This window comes from Hirundo rustica, chromosome 3, assembly GCF_015227805.2.
Source record: "Hirundo rustica isolate bHirRus1 chromosome 3, bHirRus1.pri.v3, whole genome shotgun sequence".
Lineage (NCBI taxonomy): Eukaryota > Metazoa > Chordata > Aves > Passeriformes > Hirundinidae > Hirundo > Hirundo rustica.
This window is the reverse complement of record NC_053452.1, coordinates 47970206-47989938: the sequence shown is the minus strand read 5'-3', so window position 1 is coordinate 47989938 and position 19733 is coordinate 47970206. Positions and strand designations below refer to the sequence as shown.

At 40.4% G+C, this 19733-nt stretch overlaps 1 protein-coding gene across 1 annotated transcript; it reads right to left on the bottom strand.

Annotated features, from left to right (window-relative positions):
• Positions 1-600: 600 nt before the first annotated feature.
• PIGM (phosphatidylinositol glycan anchor biosynthesis class M) lies at positions 601-7456 on the bottom strand. Its single transcript, XM_040057721.1, has one exon. The coding sequence runs from the start codon at positions 7416-7418 to the stop codon at positions 6165-6167; it is 1254 nt and encodes a 417-aa protein (XP_039913655.1). The 5' UTR covers positions 7419-7456; the 3' UTR covers positions 601-6164.
• Positions 7457-19733: the final 12277 nt, after the last annotated feature.

Here is a 19733-nt window from a genome sequence, read left to right as displayed (position 1 = left end):
GTACTGCTGGAATTAACAAGCTGGCTGATGCCAGCACTAAACTTGGAAGTGCTAATGGTAATTAAAATCTATTTTCAAATACATCTGACAGTTCTAAGGTGAAGTACTTGTTATTCATGTAAATTTCCAGACTGTATAAAAAAAAAGTGCTACTTTCTTCGCAAAGGTGTCAGCTGCAGGAAGAACATAATCAGTTATCAATTAATTATTCTCTCTGATATAGCATTTGTTCTCTTTTAGTGAGTATATGGCTGTACGTGTCCTCCAAAGACTTTGAGTAAGGAAAGCTTGAAACTAAAATTTACAAGCATTGCTCTTTTTAGTTACTCTGTTTTACACACACACACATATATGTATATATCTCAGAAAGACATGACAAAACAGTGCTAACATTGAAGCCGACATAAATTATCAGTAGCTTTATTTTCATTTGACAGAAGTCCAGGTAGCCCAACCAGTCAATTTTCGCTCAGACACACTTGGGTAAAATAGTGCATATTAACAAAGTACTCTAACACCTAGCTCAAATGGCACTCTGTTCTTCCACAAGATAATCTTAATCATTCAACATATTCACACTGTGCGGGGTGGAAAATAAGGGGAGGATATTTGTACTTTGTTTTCCACTTTGTTTTCTAAGCCTGCTTCCTGACTAATTCAATCTATTGGATCAGCCAGGAGAGACATAGGATAGATTAAAAAAATGTTGACTGTCAGATCCCCAGGGGATTTGAAATGATGTTCTTCTGTACAGAGTGGAAGCATGTGGGCCACAGTGTGCAGTCCTCTTTGGAAAATTACTGTCAAAACAGTACCATCTCAATTAACACAGCTGCTGACTTGTGAAGCAGGAATCAGGTTTGACTTGAGTTAACCTTCAAAAAGCAGTTTCAGAGTAACTGCTTACTAATAACCACTTGCTACACTAACAATATTGCCTAATACTAGCTTATGCAAGTCACACCTGTACAACTCCACAAGTGCTACTGTAGCATATAACATTCTATAGACCCTATGACAATGTTAAGGAAGGAAAGTCATATTCACCCACCCTGACAATTGCTATCAAGATCCCATTTTCCTCCTGTAAAATGGGAAAGCACTTTTGATCAAATACCCTTCATGTAAAGAACAGGAAATTCACAGTATGGGCTTACTGCTCAATTTGGCTGCATTTCAGCTGATTTCCAAGGCTGAAGTTGTCTTTGTAGCTAATCAGATACAGACATTTCTTTTCGGCATTTCTCCCACAGATGTCCTAGCTGGCTTCCCCACCAATTTCCATGAAAAATAGGGACGATCTCTTATGTGTAATTTCTTTATGTGCAAGCTATGAAGTGTTTTATCTGAAGAGATCATTAATGTCTGAAAGTTAAGCTCGAAGAATAAGAGACTGCAGCTAAAGCTTTATCTACACATGAAGTAAGACTGCAGCCCGGCAAGTGACCTCTTATGCAGAAACCCCTGCTCCTCTCAGCATGCATCAGAATGCACCAAGTCATGGGAATTCTGCTCAAAGTACTATCAACTTACACCATTAAAAAATGACAAATTTTGGTCCTCTTCACCACACTAAAGAAAAAGAGACATTTCAGCTATTAAAAATGCGTGCAACAGTTGCATGAATTTATTGCATCAGTTTATTAGTGTCTTAAAGGAAATATAATTGAAAACAACCTCAAAATAATGGTACTGCATCAAGAGAAATTTTTATCTTTCTGATATTTTCACTAGTACAATATGTAGGTCTCTGACCTCATTCATCATGCATAAAGACTGAAACAAGTCTCCTACGCAAATCTGACTAGTGCAGATTTTATAACGAAGAACATCAGGATACCGGTGGAATGTGCACCTTCAAACACATAACTGCTTGGTTCTTTATTGTGTCTATTACACCTCAAGATCCCTGCAGCATATGAATTTATTTTCCATATGCATCAAAATTATGTAAAGCATTTTTAGAGTCACTAGAGATTCTGAGTGCTAAATATAAGAAATATCGAAGGAACCTATTTTACAGAGGGCAGCTCTGAAAAATGTTATTCAAAGGTGTATTGACTGGGATTTTTCTTTTTGCTTCTGTATGTGCAGGTAAATGTTCGGGCTTGTGAGTATAGCGCACATAAATAAGCTCTGAAGCAAGAAAACTGCTTGAGTGGTTGGGTTTCAGCCGGAGTAAAGGGTTTGTCCTAAATTCAGGGTAATCCTATTCCATAAAGCTGCTATCACTAGGACATGCATTCTGCAATATATGAGGAATACCTCATGTATTTTGAGGTTCCCTGTGTTCACTATGTATTTCTGCAGCCCTTTTAAATAAGATGACTCATTCTTCTCAGATAAAAAAAAAAGCACACCATTTGCTCATAATTTACTCCCTTTTAACATTTACTTTCTCTATACAACATTATGAAACATGTTGGAGTCTCTCCTTGCTGTTAAATGTAAAAGCCTCATGGTTATCTTTGAAAAAGATAACTAATGAGCTCAGTTTAGGACACCTAACTGCTTTCTTTACTATTACAGGAGTCAATACAATGCAAGTAACTTGCAAAAACTTAGTAAGGACAAAGTACATTGTATCATAGATGGTAATTCAGCATCCTCACACTAAAACGGTAGGAAATATTTATTATTATATTTTGGCTTACCCTGCTTTTTTAATAATTGCATTTATAAACTTTAAAGCAAACCACTGTTAAATGCTGAGCTTTGCCTTAAGTCACCTGAGAATCCAGTCATGAGTCTTTAGACAATAGGCTACAGTGTAAAAATTGAGGCAAAAACTTGATTTTTCTTTCCCTTTCTCTTTCACCTCTTGCACTTTGTGCTGAAGGGCCAGTTTCAGTGCAATGTGAATTTTCTGCAGATGAGACACATTTCAGTGGATATTTCAACCTTTTAAAAGCAAAGCAGTCAGCATTACAGTTTTTCAAGCCGTGATAAGGAAGGAATACTAACTTTCACACACTTCAGTTCCTGATTACAAGAGGATAAATGGACACAAAGTTATTAAGCAAAATAATCTGAACAGCATCAAAAGCAATAAATGTTCCATAGGAAATGAATTTGGTACATTTTAAGGACATTATAACTGTTCAACATAACTTGTTCAAGAACTCTAACTTTTTTGGTACTCCATTAAATTATTTTAAACCTTTTTTAAAATGAATAAATTTATTCAATTCCATTTAACTATGGAATCATTTTTAAAAGCAATTTGCCAGATCTAAACTCTCAAATATCTTTTTGTTTGTCTCCTTCAGTTTATCCCTCTTATCCAGCTTTTTATGAGTCACTTGAATTACTTCTGAATTGCAAACACATTTGGGTGATTTAGAAAACAACTGTAAAAAGAGGGACTCATCCTGGATTATTAAAATGATGACTGTAAAGCCTTTTTATAACTTGCTTATGCATGGCTTTCTCAAATCATCACTGTAGGACTGGTACTGACCTGCAAAGGGAAGGTACCCTTCAGTTCCTATTGCTGCTTCAGAATTTGTATTCTGAAAAATGACGCCAAATTGCTGAAAAATTTTCCTTTTCAAAATGATTTAGCTATTAACAAGTCAAGCACATATTTTTCATAAGGAAATTACTTCTTACCTAAAAAAATTGCAATTCTGTCATGAACACAGTAATTTAAAATGCTGGTTTTTGTGGAAGGTTTTTGAGGCTAGAAATGCCTTTTGGCTTGCATTTGCTTTCTCTGCCAACAGGAAGGGAAAACAGAGGTGTGGAAATGTCCGCAAACATCATAAGTAGGTCTGTTAGAGTGATACAGAACATTGCTCTGGGGAAGAAAACATGCTTCTGGCAACACAAAAATGTCTAACAGATAATGGAAGATCAGCTGCCAAGGAAAATGAGCCATTGCCTGGACATCAGGACAGAGTGAGCAGAAGTACTGCAAGAAGAGCCACTTCAGTCTTCCACTGAACCTGAGTATATCCAACTCTGCCTTGGAGAATAAAGCCACATGGTATGATTTTGCTCCACACACCCACAGCACACATAAAATGTCTTGCTGATTAATATAAAACTGTGTGCAAGTGGCTTATGCCACCATTTTTTGGACTGATACACCTCTAGTGGAAGATATAGACAAGCTGGTGTATAAAACATTCTTTATCCTAGAAAAAGAAGGAAATCAGCGCCTCCAAAACAAGTGCCCCAAAAACCAAGACAGTCAAAAGAACATCCACTGCCTTCTCCAATTTCTGGATTTACAAAAAGGCTGTCAGGATTTTCATAGTCTGAAGGCAAGTGAGACGGCACATGGCAGAGAAAAGCATTCCAGTGGGGAAGCAGAAACATGCCCCCAGTACTCTGACCATGGAAATCACAGGGAAATAGTCCTTCTAACACACTGAAATGTCTAAATTGGGCCAGAGTGGTATAAGGACATGGTCATACCTTCTGATAACATGCCCTTTGGCTCTGGGCTGTGGGGGCTCAGGGATTTCCTTTCCTTTCATACAACGACTTCAATGGGGCTGAGAAGCAATGGGAAAAGTTCATAGATCAAAATACTGTAATTCCATCTCATGAGATAGTTCTACAACCAGGAAAGGAAATCCCGTATGTGAGGTAGCTGGAAGTCCCTGCAGCCCTGAGGAAGAAGGGCTGCCTCAGGAGACACCAGGGTTCAGAGGCAGCATGGCAAATCCACTTGGCCATACCCTTTCCCAGTGACATCACTGGGAATTCCACTACGTGGTAGAAGCCTTGAAGCCCTGCTCTGTGTTACACACTAGGGGTTTCATTTTCCCACTGGATGTAACTAAAAGGTGAGGCAAATATGGTAATTCTTCTATTTGGCATAGGCCTATTTAAACAAGATTTTACTAAAATACCTTGTCAGTTTCCACCTCTGTCAAAAGCTGTGTACATCAGACCTCTTATGGGATGTTCTTGAGAGTATTGATTCCAAAATGGCTCTGGTCTCCCCTCACTATCACTTGGCACTCAATTCCAAATCTTCCTGTGTCTCCTAAGGGAAAAAATGTGTTTTGACAAGTTGCTGAGCTTTCTATTTCAAAACTTCCCTTTTCTTCTGGCAACTGCTCAATTTCCTCAACTCCTTTCATTTTTTCATTTTTTTTTTAATAGCAGAGAAACAGAACCACTGAGAAACAACATTTCCAATTACTATTTTGGTCTAAACTTTAGTGCTTTTGGGTCACAGGTGCCAATCTAACCTTTGACTCTGCATTTGCTACTGTTAACACCCACAATAACCCTACATTAACTGCAATCTGAGCAGTGACCTCTTTTCAAGAACCTGGCAGGAAGAAATAAATATTTAAGCTTTATACATCTCTGTGATCCAAGACAGGTATATGGGAAAATCTTCCTCCATGGCAAGTGGAATGAATTTATTCAAAAATTCAAATAGAATATGCAAAAATAAGTGAAAAAGAGGCATATCTGAATTCCAAAATAAATTAAAAGTCTCTAAGAGTTAATGACATAAAGACCAAGTACAGGCCACAAACAGTGCACAGCTAAAATGTTAATGTGGAAACAAAAGAAAAAATAAACCCCACTGTAAAAGCTGAGCGATTGCCTTGCCAAACACCCCACCGACCTACTGGAATGTACAAAACTGTCAAACTCCCATTTTATAACCAAACTCCACCTTTGTAATATTCTGTGTTATTCAAAAGCCAAAGTTCTCAACAAGCAGAGAATGAGAAAAAGGGTGCCAGGGCTACTCCATGAGGGAGTATGAGCAGGAACTGAGGGAGGCCAGGGAACAAAGAGCAGGGCACAATCCCACTGCTTCTGGAGATGGCAGGTGAAGACAGTCAGTGCAGATGGGTAGAGCCCATTCATCAGAGCCCCAAACAGTTAAATGATGAACTGGTCCAGGGTACTTCCAGGGATTCTAGTCAGGAGTGGGAGGACAGAGCTGGAGGCAGTGTTGGAGAGAGAGTTGCAGCACAGTTTCAAGACCCACACAGGAGATGGGTACACCTGCTGACACTGCTCAGGGCAACTGAGGCCAATCAGTGCTCTCACAGCCCTGAAACAGTAACATTTACACACACTGGGCTCTAGTACAACTTAGGTGCACTTTTGTTAAATGAAGTGCTGGTGATAACACGATGCCTTATCAAGGACAGCAGGGCTGTTTCTGGATTTTGGTCAGTTTATTACCGTTGTTTCAGTTTTCTTGCAACTTGTGCTTCTTTTTGATAATGTGAAATAATCTGAACAATTATGAGGCTATTAATTAAAAGGAAAAGCAAGCCTGCCAACCATATAAATAAGAAAGTGTTATACCCTTTGAACTCCAAAAAGTATGCAGGAGTGAGCCACAGGCCTTGTCCGATGAACCACAGAAAGAGAAGCAGCACGCCCCGACGCCAGGACATCTTAATACTAGGCATTACGAGGGGCAAAAGGCAAAGATACCAGACAAAGTACTGGGATGTGCATACTTTGTTAAAAGTCACAAAAATAGCAGTGTGTAGGAAACAACTGAAGGCAAGGTCTCTGTAGAACGCTAGGGACACAACCAGGAGCAAAAGCAGCTGGGGAAGAAAAGCTGCGAGCCCAAGGGCAAAACTCCATTTACTCTCCGCTGTCAAGTACAACATGTAGAAATAGGGAGAGAAGTTATGCCGGATATCCCTCCTAGTCAGGTGATAGAGATAGGCATGCTCCAAAAACTCCCAGCCATAGAGGTGATAAAATGTCACAGTCAAGGAAGCCAGCACTGATCCGGCAACTGTTCCAAACAGCAGCACGTCGCGGTTCAGCATCTTTACAAAAAGGTGCCAGAGGCGCGCCATAAACGTGAGCTTTGGCGTTTTGTCACCCGGCGCATCCAGCTCGCCTTCCCCGCGGCCCGGCCCGGCGCGCAGGCGGAGCGCTATGGGCAGCACGTAGGTCAGGGGATATATTTTCATGTGCACGGCCAGCCCGTAGCACACGGCCGCCTTGCCCACGCTGCCCGCCTCCACCCAGTACAGGGTGGCGAGCACCAGCAGGGCCACCAGCGCCTCCGCGTTGCCCCGGCTGGACACGGCCATGGGCAGGGGGTTGAGGAGCCAGGCGGCGGCGCAGCACCCACAGGCGAGGCGGGCGGCGGCCCCCCGGCGCCGCAGGGCCCGGTAGGCGACGACAGCGGCCGCCAGGTCGCCGGCCACGAAGAGCAGCTTCCCGAAGGGCTCGGCGAGAAGCACGTTGGGCGTCAGGAGCCAGGCCAGGAGCGGCGTGTAGCGGTACGTGGCCCGCCGGTAGGGCGAGCGCCCCTCGGTCACCAGCCGCGCCGCGTCCGTGAACACCCGGTAGTCGACGTCGGTGTAGCGCACCCGCATGGCGCGGTCCTGGTACAGCCCGTACAGCACCAGCGCCAGCCTCGCCAGCAGCCCCGCGAGCAGGGCCGCGCCCGCCTCCGCCATCCCTTCCGCGCGGGGTGGGGGAATGCGGGAGCGGGGACACGCGGGGCTCGGGCGCTCCCGGCGCGGAGAGGGCGCGGGGGCCGCGCTCGGTGCGGCTTCCGCCGGTGCGCACGGGGAAGAGGCGGCCCCGCGCCTGCGCGCTGCGCGCCGGAGCCGTGCCCGAGTGGCGGGGCCCGGCGCTCCTCGGCCCGGGCCGGGAGAGGGGCTGGGGCCGGGAGAGGGGCCGGGGCCGGGGCCGGGGCCTGCGGCGCCGCTGGGCGAGGGCGCGGCCCCTGGGGTGATCGGCAGCGGTGCTTCCGCTGCGGGCCGGGAGCCTGGCAGGGCATGAGCGCCGGTGTCCGGGCAGAGCTGCGGGGCATCGCCACCCGCGCTGCCGCCGGCACCACCGCTGCCCATTGCCACCTCACCCTGCCGGGAGCTGTCGGGCTCCGCGGGCAGAGAGGCGGCAGGTGCAGTAGTAGTTAAGTAAAAAGGAGAAGGAAAAACAACATCTGTTATTTACCTTCCGCAAGTGGCTGTGTTTTGCCTAGACGTATGAGCTCTCTCTAGAGCGCTTAGGTGAGCTTCCTGCCACAGCAGATTTCTGATTTAATTAGATCAGAAACAGTATCGTAAAAATTGGAGCTTAGAGAGAGTTACTTAAAACAAAGGAATTCATCCCACTCTATTTTGCGGGCCTGTTTTGTATGCTTTTCAGATAGTTTTCCTGTCTGGATATTTGCCATCGCACATTTGAATTGCGGCTGATTGAAAAACAGGCGTTTGTTACTTACCACTATTGCGGGTTTCATATTAGAACTTAGAAGGGATTTTCTTGGAGATGCTTTAGTCATCAAAAATATGCGTTTGCTTGTTTAGTAGTTAATTGCTACCGCACTCTTTTTGCTAAATGGTTTCATTTGGGAACATTTTGAGAGCAGTAGCGTTGCTGGTTCACATCACTTACAGAAAAGAATCTGTTTTTTCTCAGTTCTGGGGACACCCGTCAAAGAACTGCGAACAGATCTTTTGCATTTGGCAGAGGCGTCTTGGAGGGTGGCCTAACTGGTAGGATATTCAGGGGACAAAAGATATTTTTGTTTGTGTGCACACACCTATTAATTTTTATCTGTTAAGGCTGTTCTTCTGTGTGTAACAGTACAATGGGCTATAGTCTGAGGTATCCAGTGGGAGAAGCCTAGTAACTGACTAACCTGGAGAGCTGGTTTTTCCTCTGTCAGATGCTTGCATATTTTTTACTAAACTGGACATCTTCAATAGGAAATCTCAAGGGAGTTCTCTATTAACTCACCGTATGATATCATTAAGTCCTAAAACTGATTGTTAGGATGTTTCTGGGAAAGGGAATGAGGGTGGTTGTTGATCCTTGGTAAATAATTGCTTACTCGCTACTGGTGTTCTACTTTAGACCAGGAAAGATTGGTAACATTTTGTTTTGTTCCCTCTTTTATGTATCTTGTGCTATAATGTTTGGGATACTTTTAAAAATGCTTCCGTCATGATATCCATTGTTGTGCCCAAGCTTTTCTCTGGAAAAGCTAGGAGATAGATGCTGAATAGAATCACTAGGACTGAAATAACTTGAAAGTATGAAGTAGATACTACTAATTTTTTAGTTTGGAAAAGTTTGCAAAGAGCTATTCTTGCTATTTGCCAGCTTTCTCTCAGGATTGTTTGCCATTTTGTTGCCTTCGTGGATGGAACATGTTTTATTATTTCAGACCCTTTGAGGAAGCTGTTCATAGTCAGATCAGAACACATTGCAGTTTATTTGCTGAAGTGTCCAGGTTTAATGATATTGGTGGAATAATATGAGTTTAATAAATACACTTAGGAGTATGCTGGTGTCTTGTGTTTTTCTTGTCTGTTTCTGACAGTCTGTTTTCAGACAAATCTTTTATTCTTATCTGAAGTTAACAGAAGTTGTTAAGCTGTCAGTAGTGACTGTTTATCAGGATTCTAAAGAGGAAAAAAAGTAGGTCATTTAATTCTAAAGGGTCATGAAGTAAATAAAACAGAAAATCTGCCTTAGCTGTTGCATCTACTTTGACTGTATGACATTGCCTGAGCTGGAAAAAGAATTGATTTTCCTTATCAATAATTTAACATCTCCAAAACATGCTTGAAGCTCTTCAGAGAATTAAGATTTGGCTCAAAAATGCATTTGGCTTCAGATTTGATACCAGCTTGCTTAACGTGATTTGTCATGTACTGTAGACTTTAATGCAGGAAGGAAGGCAGTCTTATTAAAGTTATAAATCTGTTGTTCCTGTAAAAAGCTGCTTTTATTTATATAAGTCACCAGCAGCCACTTTTAGAAAATGCTGGGAGATAAAAACTAATAGAACTGCTGGGGCTGAAGCTGATTGATTCCGGTGCACATGAAGGTACAAACAGCATGAAGAAAAGTGTGGAGTCGCCATGACATAAATAGGAATACATATAAACATGTATATGCACTTGGGCATAATGGTTTTATTTCACTACTGCCAGACATTTTGTTTACATGGTCTCAAAGATGGGCCATGTAATGAGGTCCATATTTGGAAGTGACTGAAGTCAATGGATAGTTGGAGTCAGGATGGCTGAGCTGTAAAGAGGAATAAACCAGGATCCTTTTCATGCTGTGATAAACAAGAAGTCTGTGTCTTGGTTCAGTTCTACACTCTAATGAGAGGGCTGCTGCAGCAGTCAGGTTCTTGCCTTTCAGAGGTTTACTGTCCACACTAAGGTGGAAAGTTTCCTTTTGAGAAAGGTTAACCTGAGGCTGCTGCCATCAACAAAGATGAACGTATGGCTGAATTTGAGATCTGATGGGTACAGCAGGGCTATTGGAGAGACAAACCGATTACATCTGAGTAATCTGAGGAGAAAAAGAGGCTAGTGAAAGTTGATAATTAGAAGATGATTCTGCTGAAGTAACATGAGGGAGACGTCGTGACTGGTAGCAATGCAAGGAAAGAAAGAGCAGGTGCTGAGTTGTGATGCTGAGAACCTTACTAAGATTCAGGTGGTCTAGAGGGCTAGACAAGCTGGAATATCTGAAAAATTATGGAAGAAAGAGCAGTAAAAGGCTTTGCAGGAGGAAGGCAGCTGTAGGGTACTTCCACATGCTGTATTTTAGATCATTCTGCAGAGATTTCAGGGTGAGGCATTTCTCATGCAAATCTCCTTTCATAATCTAATTGTTAATGGCTAGCTATAATTTTAGACTTTGTTGTTATGAGATAAAATTTGATTATAAGGATTGCATGTTTTTGTTTAAGTCGTCATACTGCATGTATGCAGTGACACAAGTCTATACGTATGAAAGGTGGTACGAAAGTTGGGTATTTAAAGAAGTAAGGAAGACATTGGGCAATAGCTGGTATTTGGTCTTCAGACTTCTGAAAGGGGAGACTGCTATGCTGTCACGTGTTAGGGTTCACTTTTAACTCTCTTGGGTTTTGAACTCAGGACCTTTCCTTACATGAGAAATACTCCTGCCTAATGTATTTGTAAACTGACAGTAGTTTTTTGATAATACGATAAGTACAATCTGTTTCTCGCAGCACATGAAATTCTGTAAAAAAGTGACTAACACTTTTTTAGATATTTTTGGCTTGATAAAATAAATGGTGTTGCAGATAGGATTGGTGCCTTTCAAATATTTGTACTGTGTTGAATTTTAGATATTTTTAGCAAAAGAGAAGTATAATTAAGATTATATAAGATTATGTAAGGAAGTATTTGTTTCTGCTTTAATACTGGAATGAGTAATACAGGAGGGTTTGCAAAAATTCACTAAAAAACATATTAAGAACTCTTTACAGAAGAAAATCACCATTATAAATAAAAGTCCACCATGCTCCTTTAAGCTTTTTCTGTTATTGCGTTTTCTTAAAACTGCCTGATAAATCTGTACCCTTATTCACACATTGTGCTGTAAGTGTGGTTATCTGGAGAATGTGGCTGGAGTTGTAAAGGAATTCTTTCTTTTTCCACATTATGATTTTGCACAGCATGCTTTCAAGTGGTGTTGGCAGAATTCTGCTTGCAATGGTTATGCTGATTGTATGTCAGTGTATTAGGTAAAATCCTAGCCCTTCAGGGAAAATAAGTACTGGATAAAAATTTGTCTGCAGGGAAACCTGTTTAATTTATCACTAGAGAAAAATTATGTCTGAGAAAACACACAGTGGCAAGAATTAAGTCCAATGAAGTATGATGCTGGCCTAGGGAGCAATTGCAAAAATATGGCCTGTTTTGCTTTAAGGCCATGGTGAATCGCAGGTGTGATATGGTAAACAGGAGTTACCTGCATCTAAGATGCCTGACTTGCAATACCAAAACAAAGCACTTTTCCCCTTTCCCATTTCTCCACTACATTACTGTAGCTTTAGCTAACAGTGCAGGCAGCCCAGTGGATTAGGACTCCAGAAGTAGGACCATACAACCAAGGATTGTGTTGAGTTTCCTGTACTTTTAAATTTTTTTCCTATTCACTTCTGCTTATAAAAGAATTCAGAAAGAGAGCTGATGAATTTGTCATTTGGCAAATAGAGCCAAATGACAAATTATGGATTTAGGAGACTGAGGGTTCCTGGCACCAGACTGCTGGTTTTTGACCATTATGCAGAACCCAGTGACACCTCCAGAAAGCACCTGTGAAAGGCTAAATCTGTCTGTGTTAAGTATCACTTCTTGCCAGCTTTTGAATGTGTAATGGAAACATTTTGTGCATTTTTAGTTTATAACAGCTTGAATTTTTTCCAGTTCTTTGGAAGGGGAAAAGACAAAACTTGAAACATAACTTTGCTGTTCTTAGACTGTATTGTGTTTGCAGTTACTCACTGAGATTAGAACAAGTAACTGTAATTACAGATGAAGCCTCAAACTACATCTTGCAGATAGGAACATTAGGTACTATTCTCATCACCTGATGCTTTTGTGCATCAGATGGATTTCCAAGGTGCTTTATTTGCAATAGATAGAAATATGAGTTCCAAGTCTTTAGGGCAGATGCAGCAGTTATTTTATATAGCACTAAAAGGTTTATAAATTTACACAGTAAAATCAATGATGCAGTTTCCTGCTTTTGACTTCATGGGCAAAACTGATCAGTTGATCAGAGAAGTTAATATCTTCATTTCTTTTATACTTTATGACCAAAAAATGCTTATGAAGTGCTGCCTTTCCTTCTCGCAATAAACATCTTATTGTTTCTCCCCTGATGACAGTGTTGCATGTACTTTGAATACCAGGTGCAAACATTGAAAATCATAAAGAGAAGGTCTCAACCTCCTCACGTCTTGATGGCATTTTGATATGGCCACAATGAAAAGAGAGGGAAGAGAGTTGAACAGGGATGGGAATGTAGTTGAAAGTGGGTGTGGGGATCACATGCTTCCCTTTGGATGATTTTCACTTTCATTGGGGAAATCTCACATGCTCGGACAAGGGATTGTTGTCCTACCACCTGCTTTATTAGTGCTGACAGAATGCCGTAGCTGTTTACACAGACTGAAGACTGAAGCAGTATGCTATCAGAGGTTCAGACCTGCAAGTGTTTTATTGGACAATAAATATAAATAAAAGTAGATGCCTTCTGAATTATTATTTCTTTTACTTCTTGATAATGTGGTTCAGCCAAACTATTTTTCCAGCAGTGGCTGTGCAGCAGTTTAGAAGCAGCTGTTAGAAAAGGCAGAGCTCAGCTGTTGGGGCTGGCTGTGCTGGAAGGGCTCCAGAGGTGCTTTTTTTGAGGAGCTGCAGCGTGTGTGTGCATGTAGAGACCCTGGGAGTGATGAAAGAGAAGAGTGAATAGCTTGCTGTTTTTAGTTTCCTGCTCTTGACTGGGGGGTGTCTAGAAGGAGGAAAACCCCACCTGCATTCTCTCCCTTGGGTAGAATGAAGGAACTTCTGTAGGAGAGAGGCTCAGCTGTTGGGAAGCTGTAATCTGTAAAGACACGAATAGTCCTCTGGATTACCCAAAGCAGATTTTGCCTTTTGCTTCCAAGTGTTGTTTAAGATCATCTACCTCAATAGATGTCTGGATTAAAAAAAAAACATAAAACCAAAAAAACATGTTAGCTCTTCTCACAAATGAGTGCTCTGAGTAATCGTTGGTACTGCTAGCAGGTGTACAGTGTGTGTGGAAAGATGAAGATTATCTGGGTTTCTGCATCCTCCAAAAGTTTGGAAAAAACCCACTTCTTCTCTGTTACATTAAGCTTCAAATATTCCCTCTGGAAAGGGAAGGAAACATTCTTTTAGCTGGTTTTGGTGCTTTGAGCCTTAACCAATAATGGACTTCCCTGTCTTCTCTCATGAATTATTTACAACTGGTTAAATAACTGTTTAAATATCTTTTGAACTCTTACTATTGTTAAACTTTTTCCATTCACTATTTTCTAGGGAATGGTCTTCTAAATGTTTTTTGGGAAAGAATTCTCAATTTTTCTAAAACCTTTTAAGTGCATTTATAGGAAGATGAGGATCTGTCTTTTTAATGCCATTGCCTTCTTCTTTTTGATAGCTTGTCAGAGAGATCATCTTGGAAAGTGTCCCTGAGTAATAATTCTACCTTATTTTTCCTTTTGCAGTATCCTGTTGTATTCTACATAGTGGTTAAGATGCCATTGTACTTTGCACTGCAGAATCATAAGCTAAAGAGAGGTGTCCGAGAGACTCACCTGTACAGGATGTTTCCTTCACTAGCTGTCAGTGGAAATACACCTTTTTTCTTCCCAGTATGTCTTGGATTATGTAACCTAAAAATGTGTATTCTATTTCATCTGTTGAAAGCTGTTTTTTGGGAGATGTTTTATCCTTCTCTTGTAACTCCAGGGGGGAGGGGTTGGATGCCTTCTGATAATGGCCCAGCCATTAAAACCAGGTGGGGCAGTGTTTCTTATCTCTTTCATCACCCCTCCATCCTCCAGGGGGACATCTTCTGATAATGGGCCATTAGGGCCCACCAATGACATGACACATTCCATCATCCCATTGTGAGATGTTCCACACAGTGGGGGAGGAGCCAACTGTTCCCAGCTAGATAAAAACTGGGACTGAAGGACACAAGGTATCCGGCTTTTCCTCTGGATTCCCGGAAGAAGACCGGACCACTGGACTTTCTACAGGACCATCTCTACTCCACAGAACCAAATCTGTTACTCCAGGAGGACTTATTTGGACTGCTTCCAACACCCTGACCAACAGGGTGCCAGGTTGTATCCCTGACTCTGTCGGGGTTTTTTCCAGGATTTTTGTTTGCTTCCTTGTTTGTTTTTTTGGTATTTCTACATTTCTAATTTTTTTTTTTTTTTTTTTTTTTTAATATTCCTAGTAAAGAACTGTTACTCCTATTCCTGCCTGAAAGCCTCTAATTGCAGAATTCTAATAATTTAGAGTGAAGGGGGCTTACATTCTCTATTCCAAGGGAGGCTCTAGCTTTCCTTGGCAGACAACTGTCTTTCAAAACCAAGACACAGTACACAGGGTTTATTATCTCTTAAATATTTAGCTGCTCTTCATTCAATCTCTGGCAGTTACTTGGCCGGATCTGTTGCTTATGCACTGTCTGTCTGAGCTCTGCCTCTTGCTGTGTTAATGATCCCAGGTGCTGGTGCTTCTGCAGAGTATATCACTGGGTAGCAAAGTTGTGCTGTCTTTGGCAGTCACAGTTTCATCCCTTCTTCTTTCAGCCCCTTAGAATACAGAATGACACTGTCCTCTCACCTTATGTACATGTGTCTCTTAACTCAGACTTCGTAGCTTATTCATTCCCTGCTGATTCAAAGTGACAGCTGTGCCGTCAATCTGTTTGTCAGTTTTTTCCCCATTTGGTGTGCTGGAGATGCTCTGCTTCACACATAGGCTCAGGAATGCTGTCTGGCCCCCTGTGCTCTGCAGGTCTGCTGCCCCTGAATCAGAAATCAGACTCCATTGGTGTGAGCATTCACGGTTTCAGTGGCAGAACTACTGTCATAGGAGGGAAAACCCAAGGACAAGGACTCGGGCAAGCCACGTTTTCAGACTTGGGACAATTCATACATAGTGTTCTGTATCTGCAGTGTAACTGGCAACAGACATGTCACTCGTTTCAGTATTGCTTGTCTTTCTTCATTCTGGTTACTGTTGAATTTCAATATTTGTCCTTGCTGACTGCCACATTGCTGAATTTGACAGGTTGTTGCCAGAATTTGAGTCTGCTGACATCAACTTTGCATATATTTAAGTAGAGATTCAACCAGTGGTTATCCTGGGTCAGAGTAGATCCTGCTTTGATTGTGTATAGTAGAAGATTAGGAGAGGGTGCATCTTGAGAGAAAGAGGACAGCTAGATCTCATATTTATTTGATGAATCTTTCAGAGTTGATTGTGCCAAAAAATAAAGTACGAAAATATCCCCTGGATAAGATGTATGTTGGGTTGAATAGCGATGCAATGAAAAGTAACGGAAGATTTTCCTTATTTCAATTACTGTGTATTGGTAAAAATTGTAAGATAATTGTTTCTTTAAAAAGAACAGATTAGTCAGGACTTGATACTTACCAAGAAGCCATGCTATTTAAGGGTGATAGGAATTTTCAGAGTTCCTTGAACAACCAAGACTGGAATCATGCAAAATTAACATTATGTTGAACTATATGTCATGCTTCTACAGAATGCATAAATTACTTGCAATGAATCTTACTACTCAGGTGCTTTCTGGGGTTACTGTGTTATTCCTGAAAATTAGATTAAAAGATAATTTTTACTTCCAGTAAAAATCCTGCTGTAGTAATTTTTAGCTAGGATAATCAAGAGACAGTTGAAAAAATGAAATTTCTGCACAGTGAACCTGTGGGCTTCTTCAGGAGGACTGCTCTGTCACATTTTAGTTCCTGTTAAAATCATCAGAATTTTTTAAAGCTGCAACAGTTCTTTGTACAAAATGACTAGAAAAAAAAAGTTCTGTATTTTTTTGATTGAGTTGATGTATAAAGGCAAGTTTCTGAGAGCCAGGCTACTTATAGAATTGCATAGAAAAAATTGAGCAAAACTTGCCCAGGGGAATATTGCTATGCTCCTCCCTTAGCACCATCAACACCAGAAAGATTCATTTATTCAGTATCCCTTTTGATTTTCCTCTGAATTTCAGCATTCAGACCTCAATTAAGTAAGAGTATCTTGAGCAGAAAGAGATACCATACTGAGATTTGAATTCCCCATATACTTTGATGTCCTAGTGCAAAACTTGGTGTATGTTTTCCATTTGAAATAAATGAACGTATCTACCTGATTCCTTAGAGAATTCTTAAAAATGAAAAAAAGTTCATAATGGGAATTTATCTCTAAGCCTAAGTCTAAAATGTTGCATCTGTTTTTCTTTGCACCTCACAGACTTGTCATAGTTGTGGCTTTTCATGTGACCATAGTAATCACAGGGGCATCACACATTTTTGTTTGAATGGATTTAAAAAGAAAACAAAGAAAGTTTTCACATAAAGTGGAGAAAGTTCTAATAGATAATTCTAACCTAGGTTGTTTTAATTTTTGGGCAAATACTGACACACTCTCTGTACTGTTTCTCCAACCCTAACAACTTACAAATGAACACTGATAAAACAAATGATATAAAACATTTTTATTACCAGAGTAATTTGACAGTTTTATTTTGTTGGTCTTTAGAGTCTCTTGCCATGACTCTCCAATTCTGGAGATCTATTTCAAAAATAAAATAAATTTTCTTCCACTCTATTGGGAGAGGAGAGAAAACAAAGCAAGTTTTCTTGGATATTCTTCAAACCGGGAAAAATCTACTTGTGTTGTAATCTTTGCCACATTTTCTGTGGGATGAACAAAACCCTGCCACCAAAACTGAATTCTGTAGAGATATTTGAAAAACTTCAGATACTGCCATCAGTCTGGGAGTTGTGAAACCAGTGGGTAAAACAGGAACCTAGAGTGCTTTCAGCACTCTTCTACTCTGCTCAGAGCACTCTCAGTTGACATGGAAGAGACGGTGTAATCACAGAACCATTTATGTTGGAAATGACACTTAAGGTCAGGTCTAACTGTAATGGTACAGGTTCATTTTCTTCCTGCCTTTTGTAGGTGTGGGATTTCTACCCCTGCTGTAGGTACCACTATTCTGATGAGAGAAGTGGATAAGAAATATAACTACTAAGAAGAGCTTCCTGCAGGTGGTGGTGCTGGTGAAGTCAAGTATTTTCCAGGTGTATGTTTCATGCTAGTTACAGTGGTACCAAGAGGATCAGACACCATATGGATTTGTCAGAAAAGAAGATTTAAGAAAAACCCTCACACTATGTATGGAAATGGGAATATGCTTCCAGCAGCATCTGTAATATCCTCAGGGACAGATCAGTATGTGTGTTCTCTCACTTGGTCTTCAGGATGCTGCTTTTGAGGTTACTAAAAAGCAGTGGAGAAGGTGACAGAATAAGCCATTTCCTATAAAATGGGAAATAAAGTTCAGAACAGAAACATATTCTGTTTCTTGAAATAAATAAATAAAAATTAAGTCAAATATGAATTAAGCCAAATATGAGATATTAATGTGATAGATTTTCTCCCTGTAGCATTCTTGTCCACATTTGATTTTTTGGATATGAAGAAGTTTACTAAGGTTAGGGGTGGCAAGTGATGTCTGGCGTTGATTGCAGCATAATCCTTGCAGAGATGACAGCAAATGGGCCTGCATGCTTGGAACAAATCATAAAGCAGAAGTGCACAGTCAGTACATTTGTGTAACGTGTTTACTCTGTGATAATATTTACTTATACAGTGGATCATGCTGCTATTGTACAATGAAAGTACAGCCGATAATGCTGCTCTGAAGAGTTCCTTGTTTTCTAAAAGTAAATATATTGTTCTATGTGGGGGAAGGAGAAGAAAAGGTTAATGTTTAGGAAATGTGTGCAGCAGTTCAAGGCTCTTGATTATCAATCTTCCCAATGAGTTCTGAGTGCACTGATTTTTTTTTTTTTTGTTTGTTTGTTTTTTAAAATCCAGGTACATCATAATTTATCTTTTATTACATATCAGCATATGTGGTGATGTTGCTGCTGTAATTGTTTGGCAATCGAATGAACAATTATGACCAGAATTACTCTTTTTTTCCATATTTCTTTTTGCTTAAATGCAGAGGCATGTAAAATTGAAGGTAATCCAGTTAAACTTGGCAGACAGCTGCTAGTTTTGATTGTTTCAAAGAAAATTACTGGAGAGAAGATGAAAAACCAGTAAAATCAGAAGTCTTACCTTTTTTTTTTTTTTTTTTTTTTTTTCCCCCCCAAGTTCTCATGAAAGGACTTTGACTTGGCATTAACTGTTCCATGTGACAGTCAGTTTGATTTGAATGTCACTAAAGACTGTCGCCAGCTTCTTTTCCTCAATAGTCTAGATGAATCTTTTTGGAGGTGTACTGAATTAAAAATTAATAGCAATAGAGAAGGAAATATGGAAGGATTAACTCTAAGGCATGACAGACTTGACTTACTACCTTTTAGAGATTAATTTGTAAGAAAGATTTTTATGAAGTATTGAATTTCATGGACTATTAAAGTCTGTTCCCATGTAAACTTAAGCTTTCAATTTTTTAATCTACATTTAAAAGTTCAGATATGTGTAAGTGAAGAAACACTAAACCCAGTGTTCATCTGGTTCATTATCACAAAATACAGTTCACCTCAATAAGTCTCCTATTATTTTCTTTGAATAAGATAATGCAGTATATGAAGTTTTTGTGTGTGTGTATGGGCTGTAGTAGTATCCAAGTCAACAGTGCAGAATTGTACTAGTTGACCTTAGGAGTATTTAAGAACTGAGTGACTTTCAGTATGCTTTTTGCTTTAGGAAGGTGTTAGAAACTCTTATGTAGTATAGAACCTAGGGTTATGTTACAGAGTCTTTGCAGTCTGAAAAGTTAAATGTCTAGTCTATGCTAGCTCTCTACCTTTCCTCTAAGATTAATGGAAAGAAGTAGATATCCTCAGAGAGCTGGAGCAGGTGAGCCTGCCAAAATGATTTATAGAGAAAGGTAGACAAGAAAAATACTTTGTTTCTTTGTGTCTTTCATATATTCTTACAGTAAACATTAGGTGTGAAAATAGGAGATAATGTAATAAGCTGAATTTACTCCTTTATAATTAGTGAAAATGAAGGTTTAAAAGGGGGAAAAATAGATCTTAACACAAGGTTAAGATCTGTTTCGAATTTTTTCTGACTGAAGGGCCTGCACTTAAAGGTTGTACTTAAGGAGGAAAAAGTGTTGGTTTGTGTAGTAATAAAGTTTATAGTTCAGACTGCTAATCCACAGATAAAACC